Raw genomic sequence first — 12,774 nt, 5'->3', positions numbered from 1 at the left:
TATATATATACACATGTATATATATATATATGGGTGATTTTTTACTTACATCTAGCATAATGTAATTCCCAAAGAGTAGGTATCTGAAACTTGGTATCCACCTGGTGTGCAGTGAGTTCTTAGAAGGTCTGAGAACAGCACATAAACAGTATCAGAATGTCATGCCCTTAAGAAAACATACACAAATCTGGCAAAAACCTGACACCTTTCCCTATGCTATCCAGATACTGTTAACTGAAGTATTACTGTAGGGATTTACCTTACAATAAAAAGCACTTTGAGGTAACTGTATTTGTGATTTGGTGCTATATAAATAAAGCAGAAATGGTCTCAAACACACATTAATACAGTCTTTTTTATTTATTAGTCACACATGATGATGCAGGTGTTTTGGTATGTTGTCTAAGGACAGGCAAGTAAACACCTGTGGTTTTCCGTTCAGTGACGGAGGCAGTGACGTAGACTGTGACCTTCTGACTCCCGAGTCACAGAAATTCAGACTAAACACTGTGCAATCTGGCTTTATTGTAAAGAGACCTTTTACAGTTAATGACTGATAATGAAAGTTCAATATGGGGTGTGATATGAATCAGTGTTGAATTATTATACACCCAGTTTTAATGGGAAAAAAAGTTTGATGAAGTGTGGAAGCATGCATGAATAACACTAAATATGTTTAGGAATGAAGGATTCTTTTACTAGACAGCTGGAGAAAAATGAATGATTAATCCTTTTAAAAAGTGAAGCCTGGGAAAGATGGCGTTTGTGTCTTAAACCATCCATGTCATAGAATTTTGACTGTGATGAATTAAAGACATTTATTGGAAAAATAAACTGCATATTCATTCCTGGAGGTTTCATTTATCACCTTCTGACCTGTCAGACTACTTAATCAATTAATACTGGTGCATTAATCTATCTTTAGTCGTTATAATGCTAACACTGTGTGTCACATGGAAGTGGTGATTCATCATAGACCCAACCATTTTAGAAAATAAATAAATAATTCACTGTGACAACCCTTTCATAATCTGTGGTTTTAATTTTCTCTTTTCTTTCTTTCTTCTGTCTTTTTTCAAAAAAAATTACCAGCACACTAAGAGAAATAGTTTTCGCTATTTTACTGAATTACTTCAACACTGTATGCCATAATCTATTATTAATACAGCATGAAAAGAGTAGTCTACCAGAAAACTAGAGAATTTCTTCTCAAGTAAAACAAACAAACAAACAAACAAAACAAAACTTAATAAATACATACATAAAAAATAATTTTAGACATACGTGCATGATGTATTGAATTGCTGATTATATTGGTTTTCTGTAAATGGTGACTTTGAATGTATCACGTACTAACTTATGGCGTTCTACAGCATATTCAATAGTTTTACATTTTCGGTGTTAATTAGTAAGAACAATTAGTAACATATGTTTACCGACGGCTTTCCAACGACTAACTAAGCCTTCAAATGTCACGCATTTCAGTACTGTTACGCCGTTTTTCGCTTTCCCACAGAACCAGAATGCATCATGTGATGAAATCAGCTGATGTAGAAAAAAAAACAAGAAGCCGCGGGCAGGAAGGCCGTCTTCTGTGACGCATGGCTCACGCTACGGTACGCCATTTGTGTCTAGCATCAAAAAGCGCGGACAGTGGAAATAAGCATATAACAAGAGGTAAGTTCAACTAGTATTTCACTGTACAGACATCTATATACTCGTATTGGCTTTTTTCAAACGATTGCGTAGTCTCTTGAGTGTTATAAAGTACTGTTCCTGCAGCATAGAAGACAGTTTCCGAGGTCGACGTTAGCCTCCTTTTTGGGCCTCTGTGCTGCCGTCGTTTTCCAAGCCTAGGACCTACATAGACCCGCCTTATCTCCGTTCCGATTGGATGTTTCTGCCGATGTTGAAGTTTAATTGGATGCGTTGTGCGTATATCAGAAGACCGTTGGAGAACATGTTGCTAGCAAGTTAGCAACTGTATTAAGAAGTGGGGCTGTAATGTTTCAGTTTTCTAGTGTTTAAGAGTATGAATCATTCAAGCGATGAAATGAGCGGCAAAGGAACATGTAGGACTGTGGCACTGGCTGTCTCTCTCTTCGTTGCAGTTTTTATCGTGTTGTATAAAACATTTGTGGCTAACTTTACCAGTACTTCCAAGCTAGCACTGGCGCCTAGTCGTTAAACTGCTTATATATCGACACATATAAAATTGGCAGTTTTTTATTTTGTTGTTGTTTTTTAAGTGGGCATTCAAGCGGAGTTGTGCACTGAAAGTAGTAACGAACTCGTTCAGGACCGCTGTCCGCTTTGCTTAGCTACAGACACACAACACCGATAGAATTCTGCTGTTATAGTGAACTCACTGTTTGCGAGCCTTTATTTCTATATATATATGGACAGTCTTTACATGGTGATACTTCAGTTAATCCTGTAATCGTATGCTACCAAAATAAACGGTAGTTTGTGGTAGTGAGCACACCCTAGGATATTCTCAAAGTTGGATACTTTAAAAGTCTGACTGGATGTCCTGCATATTTAAATATGATTGGGTCCAAACCCCCGAGGTCTGTGTTATGGCCCCTTAAAAACAACATGTAAGGGTATTAAACTGTATTATACACTCACAATTAGCGTTGTTACACATGAAGAAAGTGAGATTCACCAAATAAATCTCTCATCAGCTCACCCACAAATACATGGAATAATAATTTGTGTGCATTATAATTCTTTCCACAGAAGAATATTTGATTGAGTACTGTAAATATTTGATTACTGTGATTCTTAAAATTTTATTTTGCCTGTATATTTGATTATGTTTTTATTTGATTATGTTTTTATATAAATTTTCATGTAATTAAAGTTGTGACGTGTTGAGCTCTCAGGGCTGCTGTGTAGGGAATGTCCATCCATGGTGAATCCATGGATGGACATTCCCTTTTCAGGGAATCCAGGGTGAAGGTGAGCTATCAAAGAAAAGTAATGAGCACAAAAATGCTAAATTTAAACTTAAATATAACATAATTACAATGGAAATAATGAAAGTAGACTGCATTGTGAATATTTAAAACTAAGCACACCCTTACTGCTTCCATAGGAATTAAGAAGGTGAGCAGCTGTTAGGTGCCACTAATTAAATGCACTTAATTAACTGATCATTAGCAAGTGTCAGCACCTTTGAAAAGCAGACGTTTTGTCAGTTTTTTGGTCTGGAGCCTTTAGCTGTGTGGTAAAGCAATGCCAAGGAGTGGATGTCCTAGAAAATTCACCCCATGGTCAGACTAGATCAAGCTAAAGCTGGGCTCATACTGTGTCATGCAACAGGACCATGATCCCAAGCACAGCAGGAAATCTACGAGAGAATGGCTGAATAAGAAAAGAATAAAAGTGTTGCAATGAGCCAAAGTCAACACCTCAGCCTTATGGAAATGCTGTGGTGGGACGTTAATAAAGCAGTGCATTAAATAAGCCCTGCAAAAACCTCAGTGAATTGAAATTTCTCTACAGTGATGTGAGAGCCTGATAAAATCTTTACTTTAAGTTATTGCTGCTAAAAGGGGATCATAGGGGGTACTTAGTTTTTCCACAGGACCGGATAGTGACTACTTTATTTTTATATAGTTCCTGTGAATATGATATGTCCTCAATTTGTTTGTGGATCTAATGAAAAAGCTGCACATTTTAATTCATTGGCTATATGAGTGAGAAAGTAGACTGTGGAAAAACACAAAGATAGGAAAGGATTTGAGAGTGTCGGTTAGCCACTGAACCTGAGATACATTATTTACAAACAAAATTACACAAAAAAGGGGAGATTGAAATGTTTAATGATTAGTATTGACAGAAACCTTTTTGGTCAGATGAAGTCCAACTTGTTTGCCAAAGAACTGACGGGGACAGGTTTATTATAGTTAACTAACTAAACTAAAAGTACACGTGAAAAATGTTTTAGTTTAAAAAAAAAAAGATAAAAACTAGATTTTGAAAAAATAACTGAAATGATTTTGTGAACTTTGAACACTAAAATGAAAGAAAATGAAATATCCTTAGTCTTGGTAATTGTTAGTTTGGTGAAATATTTTATTACTACTTGCCTGATGAGTTGTTAAAGATGTTAAATCATTCTGTGTTTTTATTACAATACCTGTACTAATTTTCCTAAATATTGCCTCAGACACATGCCCTCCAAACTAAACTGAAAAAATAAAATCCACCGTGGAAACTAACTGACACTAAACAGTTTTTTTGTTTTTAAATCCAAAACGAAACATGTCATTGTAGTCTGTCTAACTTGTATGTACAGAAGTTCAATCAAAAATAATCCAATTATTTAAAGAGGATATAATATTGGAGTAAATGGGGTAACAAAAGCAAATGAAATACACTGCAAAGACAGACATGTCAAGTAAATAAACTTCAAGGAACAATACTTGATTTGCAGTCCACTGATCTGTGTTGGCCATTGTACATTTTTAGTACATTTATCACACAAAAGGTTTGAATTCCAGCAGAACTTAAATAAGCAGCAGCCAATTTTCATGCTGGATGTCTGTGACTAACAATGTCTGTTTGGAAGCACTAGATGGCAACATTTACTTGTGCTTGGTCCGAGAATGCTGCAGAAGGAATACTTTTCAGAAGCTTGTTGTTAGCTGTTGTTTGTCTCGCTGAACTTAACTTTTTACTATTTCCTTTTCTTTTTTTTATAGCATACACTAAAGTGTATTTCAGACAAATGAAGATGTCTGACATTTTGTCTTCCATCTTCCCCCCTCTTTCAGGATTCTGACCCAGCTCTGATGATAGCGATCAGCTTCACTGTTGTGTGTAATCATAGCAGGATATGATATGGATGAAACAGTGATATCAGGAGAGGAAGCCATTGAGGAGAAAGTGGCTGAAAATAACATCAGTGGGCAAGTGCATACAGATGATGTGGAAATGGAGGAAACTGCAGGAGACTCGCCCAGTGCTGCTGAGCTCGATGAAGCAGATGAAGAAGTCATTGAGAGACCAAGTCCGAATTCTGCACCTAAAGACGGCGACAACCTCTGCACAGTTTGTGGCTTCTCAGCCAAATGCCCGAGATCACTGAAGATCCACTTTGCACGAAAGCACGGAAAGATGTCTGACAAAGCTGCACAACCTTTGGAGAAAAGTGCAAATATCTCTAATGTGAGTCCTGCTGAAATCCAGCAGGAGGCAGACATGGAGGCAGAGAGTGGCGCTGAGGTTAAACAGGAACAAGATTCTGATCGTGATGAACTGAGATCAGTCGCAAGTGACAAAGGCACAAACATGAAGGATGTAACTGAAAAGCAAAGTGTATTAGACAAACAGCAGGTAGAGCAAGAAGGAACAATCCCTACACAAGAGAGAAGAGTGAGCAAGCGAATCCCAAAACCAAAGATTATTCATTCCTGCAACTACTGTGGGCAAGAGTTTAGGGACAAGGCTCCTCTAGATGTTCACATCCAGAGATACCACACCAAAGACACCCCATATACATGTGAGTATATCCTATTCTCCACAGTTCTAAGCCTTTAGCATTACATGTGAATTAAGCATTGGCTTAATATAATATTTGTAATAGGTAGTAGAATAAAAAATGTGCCTGTCTTTTTGTCTTTTTTTCTTTTCTTTTCTTTTTTTAAGTTATATTTAACAATTGTATCTCTGAACTGTCTTTCAGTTGATGCTGATGAAAGCATAGATGACAGGGAGGAGGCTGTGGATCCTGGCAGTAGCATGAAGGCTACTTCAACACGAGTGACCCCCAAACGCACCCTCAGCAGGTTCCAGCTGAAGTGCGCAAACTGTGATTTTAGGGTCAGCACAGCTACGCTGCTGGAGAACCATGCTCGTGTCAAACACCTTGACCAGGACTGGTACCGTTGCAAATTGTGCAACTTTCTTTCTGCCACATCTGAGTGGATGGATTCTCACCTGTCCTCAGATAGCCACATGCAGCAGCAGGAGAAAGAAAGCAAGAGCTCAAAATCTGAAGTATATGTCGACAGGGTAAGCAGAGATGGTGCTGGAGATGGTGCTGTTATAGATGACGTAGCTCAGATGCTCGGGGGAGAAGGGGTAGATACGTTGACAGGAGAAGAACAGGAAACCGACGAGGCAGCTGAGGCTGCCAAAGCCGTGTTAGCTGAGGAGGAAGAGTTAGAGCTGGGACCTCCCAGTAAGAAAAGAGGAAGACCAAAGCAAGGCTCCACAACCACATGTGGATACTGTGGCCTGGTGGTGTCCAACGCCACCAACCTCAGTGTTCATGTTCGCCGTAAACACAGCAAAGATTATGGCTACAGCTGCACTCTGTGCAACTACAGCTGTGTGACCAAAGGAGACATGGATCGTCACTGTTTAACAAAGAAGCATGTTAGACGTGCACAAGAATGCACAAGTAAGAACCCAATCACAAATCACATAAGTACATCAATTCAGGAAACCAAGGAGCCGAATACCACCGTAGAGACCACCGGCACAGAGGAAGAATCTGATGACACAACTTCCAAAGAACACGGTGGAGACGAGCAAACTCAGCCAGAGGCAAACCAGAAAAAAAGTAAATATGACTCTGTCAATGCCTGCAGCCTCTGTGATTTTGTTGCTCAATCTATTCCGTCCCTCCATCTTCACGTCAAGAGAAAACACACCAGAGATTTTGAGTATGTCTGTTTAGCGTGCAGTTACTATGCTGTAACAAGCAGGGAAATGTCCCGCCATGCAAGCACAGAGAAACACAAGCAGAAAAGTCAGAAATATCTGGAACAAAAAGGGAGCGAAGGACAAAGAGCCTTAGCACTCCCTCTAAAGCTGAATGATATCACGGAGCTTCCTGCAGCAAATTCTAACCCTGAATGTGAATCCGTGAGTCCCGCAGAAGTGTCTGAATCCTGTCCCATAGACAGTCAATCTGTGGAAGGCCAGAATACACCTGCGCCCTGTGTCACCACAGAGCTGGTTAATGATGTGCTTGTAGGTGGAGATGAGAAGCAAGCAAATGCAATTACATCTCCTGCTTGTGGTGAACCAGAGATGACCATTGAAGCGACTGAGCTAACAGCAGATTCTGAAGCCCAGCAGGATGAAGAATGTCAGCTTTCAGTCTCTGAGTTGGCACAGCCAGAGAGCCAGGAACAAGAGGGTAAACAAGCAGATGATGAACATTTAAAGGTAGACGTTATGACTAGAGACACACAAATGTCCAAAGCCCTTCCCTTTGATGCCTGTATTGTATCTGTGAAGTTCCTAGCTGAGCAGGAGCAGGCTGCACAGGAAGGCCTGTCTCTGGAAGGTGAAGCCACCATGATATGTTTGACTGGAGGATCACCAGTGACCTCTGGCTTAGTGTCTCCCAGCTCCGCATACGTCAAGAAGCTCAAACCCAAGGAAGCAAAGGTGAGGGAGGAAACCAAAGGAAGCAACTCTCGCATACGCTGCGAGGACTGCGGATTCATGGCGGACGGCATCAGCGGCCTCAACGTCCACATCTCGATGAAGCATCCTTCCAAGGAGAGGCATTTCCACTGTTTGGTCTGCGGCAAGTCCTTCTACACCGAGAGCAACCTGCACCAGCACCTGACCAGCGCTGCCCACCTTCGCAACGAGCAGAACAGTGTGGAGGAGCTGCCCGAAGGGGGCGCAAGCTTCAAGTGTGTCAAGTGCACGGATCGATTTGAATCAGAGCAGGATCTGTTTTATCACATCAAGGAGAAACACGAGGAGCTCCTGAGGGAGGTCAACAAGTACGTGCTGGAGGACACGGAGCAGATCAACCGCGAACGGGAGGAGAACCAGGGCAACGTGTGCAAATACTGTGGCAAGGTGTGCAAGAGCAGCAACTCTATGGCCTTCCTGGCACACATTCGCACTCACACCGGTACGTACGCTTGCTTTCTTGAACTGTTCCTTCTCCCTCTTTTTTTGGACCTTGTTCCCACACAGTAAATATGCATCAATGCAGTATGTTTGTTTTTTTGTGTAAAAGCAAGCCACAGCTATGATTCTTCTTTTTTACTTGCGCTATTAAAAACAAGGGGGCACATTAATGAGGCATCTGCAGCCCACAGTGAGTTTGCTAAAACATTACATGACAACATAGTTTTAGGAAGGTGCTCATAATCCTTTGTTTATCCTTTGTAAACCTCATCTTTACTGCAAATATTGAAATTATTAACTTGGTAATGCATATTTTAAGTGCTTGGAATTGCAATTTATCCATTTATTTCCGCTTAGAAAGCTGCTTGTGATTTAAAAAAGTGAAAATGTATCATATATTCACATACACTTTATTAACAATTGCACTTCCCAGTTCTTACACAAATGACTAAACCTTCTATAAGTGATACAGATTGGCTTGGTGGTTATTATCAGATTCAGTCCAGAAATTGCAAAAGGAAAGAAAAGCTGTCATTTGTGTAGCTCCTCAGCTATTAGGCCTTTGTTTTAGGTCCCAAAGTATTGGGCGCCTCTTCTTTTGGCAGTTCAAGCTAATGTTAGAGCTACTATCTACTTCAGCCAGGTAATAGCTGTTTCAGTAGAGGTGAAGGTAAAGACTGATTGAGCTTCAGACCAGCAGGAGAGACGCTAATGGACCCCAGATTGGGATTCCCTGAGCAACGCTTGGTCAGAGACATGTGCGACTCATAATTGATGTGTCCATTACTAGGACTCAGTTGTAATTATAGTCAATAAGTCTCTGTAAATGTGTTAAAGCTTAGGCTAAAAGCATTGGAGGTCCAAAGAGAGGTGGGCTAATAATTTAAAATAATCAATGCAGACGTATTCAAAGCCTTTAATTTCCCTCGTGTCTGTACGTCCATGTTTGTGCGCTCGTATGCCTGGTGAATGTGTGTATATGTCAGCCTTCATGGCTAGCTGATTATCCTCAATCCATTAAGATTTATCTTGTCATTTATAATGCAAAGCAGGCCTGCGTTGGTCAGGACTTCGGCTGGGAAATGTCCGGCAGGTTAAGAACATGGGGCTCTCCATTACTTTTCCCTGACCATGTGTATTAATTGCTTTTAAAATCAACTTAATGCAGGAACGAGATGTGAGGGCGCCATCAATAAATGCCCCTCTCTGCCTCCTATGGTCCATCCCCCTTTCAGCCGAAACTTTAATGGGACTTTAATTGAAGTCCATGCTCTGTGCTTACCATGTGTGTGTATGATTGTGCCCTTGTGTTTCTGTGTGTGTGTGTGTGTATGTAAATGTGTGTTGAAGAAAAGATAAAAACAGGATGGTTTGATATCCTGTGACAGTGGATGGTTTGTGTGGAGACTGTAGTTTTACTACATACCGCTTTTGTAGTAAACACAGAAATGATACTTCCAGTATGTCTTATCTAAGTACATACTGTACTGTGTGGTGTACTTCATAATCTAGGCTAAAACGATTGTATAGTAAATACTGTTCAATTAGTGAAACTGCAGTACTGGAATGTTACAGACAAGAAAACATCCTTTCTGCCAGTCACCTTGTGTGCCAAAGTCATATTTTTCACAGCTTAGACCAAACTGCTTAAAGCTGTAAGAATTAGAGGTTAAAATCTTGATGATTAATGTTGAGCTTCCACTTTCTTCTTATTAATGGTTAGTCTATACGTATTCATAATTCCACCCTCTGTCATAATTCTTGAGTTTTGAGGGCACTTACTTAGTGTTACTTAAGAAAATGAAAGCTTTGACACTGAGGTCCCAACTCGAGGCTTCGAGTCAAGGGCACATTCCAGGGGTTCAAATGATCACTACTTCATTTTTATTATTGTTTTTTTTTTTAGGTTTACCTATTTTTATGCAGTAGAGTTGTTTTCTTGTTTATGAGACTGCATCTCCACTTTCCTTAATGCTGACTTGTTTCCAGAAAGCACCCATTTCACTTCATTTTGACGACATATGTCAGTTGTTATTATTGCTAAGTTCCCTCATTACAGTGAATTATTCACCTTTTTATGTGCTGGTCATTTATTCTGAGAGTTTGTTTGTGGGGCCGACTGCGGAGCAGCACGGTGGGGGTCTGCCAGTTTCTGAGCTGGGAGCACGTCCAGATCCTTTTAATTAAGACCTAGTTTTTATTCACTTGATTAATCAGAGAAATCAGGAGACGGCAGTGGGAGGCTGCACACAGATTTGTCAATTTGTCCCTTAAAGGAATCGCATACACATGCTCGCATTTTGCCAATGAGGGCGCAGCTAAAATTTGCATTTTGAGGTAAATTGGTCACTTTTTCACTGGAGTGAGCTGTCTGACCTCAGACCGAGCCTTAAAGCAATGATAACACATGTTATCCACTCTTGCTAGTATGCAGGATGTAATTTGTGTTTGTAGCAATAGCCAGGAATTAAAATGATAGGTGCTCCACTGTTCTGCTGTATAGTGTTAAGTTTAAACACGTTAGTGATGGTTTAACCCATACTGGCTTTTGATACAAACATTTCTAGGATCTTTAAATCCTTACAGATGATTTTTGTCATTTAGCATGTGTAGAAGAAAATAAAAAGCAATTGACTCTTGTAATTTCTAATCATCACAGTGTATTTTATTTCTAGCCTGTTTTGGTAGCCAAGAATACCCAGAAAGGTTACATAAAGGCTGCTTTTTGACTGCTCCATTATTGTCGAGAGGTTGCTACAGCACGTAGATTCTCACGGTCAATTTGGACTCCCTTCCTGACGGAATACGTGTCTCATCCGAGAATTGAACCATGGAATGTTTATTTCTTAAGCAAACCCCTACACATTAAACCACTCCATGCAACACGAAAAAACAAACAAAAAAAGGTCCCAAAGAGAAGTTGTTGTTTTTTTTAAGGATAAAAAAATTAGATGCTGATTTATTAGAATAGATGAGATGCTGATTTATCAGCATTAAACTAATCAGCGAATTAAATTTTGGCAAATAAAAAGTTGAAAGCAGGACGAAAGCAGAGAGCAGACCAATGCAACACTGAAGTATTTACAGCTTTGGATTTAATAGCTCATTTTCCATGCCAATGCGTCGTGCTGCAGGACCCACCTTTCGCTGGAGGGTTCAGGGGGATGGGGGTGGGGGGGGAGTGTACAGTGGGATGCTTATTCATACCTCTACACACCATCACCATCCACCCTTGAGGTGGTACCATATGCTGCTCTATAGACCTTAAATCCAGAGGGAGAAAGACAACGTTTTTAGCACTATAGAAACACAAATGGGAACGGCGGTGATTATGAAGCAAAGACGTTTATGATGACTCTAAACTTTTTGCTTGAAAGGGTAGAGTGAAGGAAGCGAACTGGAGTTGTTCAGACAGAAAAGGAGGCCTTATCAGGAGTTTTAGTCTGAAGTTATATTTCAGACCTATAATGGAAGGTAGTTGATTTGTGAAAAAAAAAATCAGTAAGGCAGAACAGAAATGTTCTTTATCTTCTTTTTGTTTATTTTTGCCTTCTTGGTTATTCGTGGAACGTGGTTTTACATTTTGTTTAGGAGGAAATCCCAGTTCGCTTTTACCCTAAATACTTACTTGATTTTTGGAAATGTGTTTTTTGTCTATAACCAGTCATGAGACTGATAAATTATTAGCATGTGTGTGTTTTTTCCCATTAAGCTGAGTTTATTAAGTGTGAAGTTTAAGTATATATGTCTGATAATGTCACGAGGTTTCTTTTGACTTACAGGCTTGAGTCCTTTTAATAGGAAGTGGGGGATATAGTGGCAGCGTTATGCACTGGGTGTCTAAAGAATGGTGGTATGGAGTTGCATGATGGGAAATTAAATGTAATTTTGGATCCCGGGCCATATTAAGAGGCAGAATCTTTCGACTGTGTTGCTTCAGTGTTTCAGTTTGTCTTTAATGTGTCCGGTGTCTGTTTCTGAACTTTCTGGAGTATAATGCTGAACTCCTATAGAGCTTCTTTTAATAAAACCACATATTTTAAAGGTTTTTTGTTTTTTTTGTGTGTTCACAGTTGCCATCAGACTTTTATGCGTGGTGCTTTTCTCTTCCTATCCTCCCCCTCTTGCATTCTGTTAAAGTATGTGTTTCACACTTTGTGCTGACAGGAACAGGTGAAAATTTTCCTCTAAAGAATCATGTTTAATATTCATGTGACTTGTGGCACCGCATTAACCATGTTCCAATGCACCCACTGTAATGCAGAGTAAATCTATTTTTTGCAGGCTAAAACAAGTAAAAACAAGGCAACAGATTAAAATAAACTTTGACTGAACACCCGCAAGACTGTTCACAGATGAAACCGCAGTATTGAAACTGCAGAATAGTGGAAGTGGAAGCAAAATGTGTTTATTTGTATGAAATTATTAGCTATTATTCTTTTCCTCTAAACATGAAAGTTAAAGCCAAGGCTGTGACAGGGGTGTGCATCATGTGCGAGGTGTGTGTGTGTGTGTGTGTGTGTGTATGTGCGTGAGCACGTAGTGAAACATTGCAAGAGGTTCCTCTCTCCTCTCAGGAAATTAATTAGTCATTCCCTGTCTCATCTGGGATGTGCAGGAGCCACATCGCCCCTATGTGGATGGCAATATTAATTTAACATGACACTGCATTGATGGTCAATTTCAGTTTCACGGAGGCTGTTTAAGTGGAGTGGTAGAGTATTAATGTGATAAGATGTGAGAACTGAGGGACGTTACATCGCTCTCCTTTCTGCCATGTTTCATACTCAGCCAGCCATCTGGACAAATCAGCTCCCCACACGCCTCTCTCTCTCTCTCTCTCTCTCTCTCTCTCTCTCTCTCTCTCTCTCTCTCTCTCTC

At 40.0% G+C, this 12,774-nt stretch overlaps 1 protein-coding gene across 2 annotated transcripts in view; it reads left to right on the top strand.

Annotated features, from left to right (window-relative positions):
- The first annotated feature begins 1,599 nt into the window (after window positions 1–1,599).
- Window positions 1,600–12,774, top strand: part of znf407 (zinc finger protein 407) — a 157,316-nt gene continuing 146,141 nt past the window's right edge. The window contains exons 1-3 of one of the 2 annotated variants that reach the window (XM_005743245.2): window positions 1,600–1,677; window positions 4,785–5,512; window positions 5,696–7,894. In XM_005743245.2, the coding sequence (XP_005743302.1) occupies window positions 4,852–5,512; window positions 5,696–7,894 (2,860 nt within the window). In that variant the 5' untranslated portion in view covers window positions 1,600–1,677; window positions 4,785–4,851. Of the gene's footprint in view, window positions 1,678–2,022; window positions 2,073–4,784; window positions 5,513–5,695; window positions 7,895–12,774 lie in introns of those variants that run through there. The other variant, XM_013913384.1, reaches the window with a different exon arrangement.

The sequence above is a fragment of the Pundamilia nyererei genome, unplaced genomic scaffold, assembly GCF_000239375.1.
Source record: "Pundamilia nyererei isolate P.nyererei 1_Seehausen unplaced genomic scaffold, PunNye1.0 scaffold00129, whole genome shotgun sequence".
NCBI classification, from domain to species: Eukaryota; Metazoa; Chordata; class Actinopteri; order Cichliformes; family Cichlidae; genus Pundamilia; species Pundamilia nyererei.
This window is presented reverse-complemented; position numbering and strand designations above follow the sequence as displayed.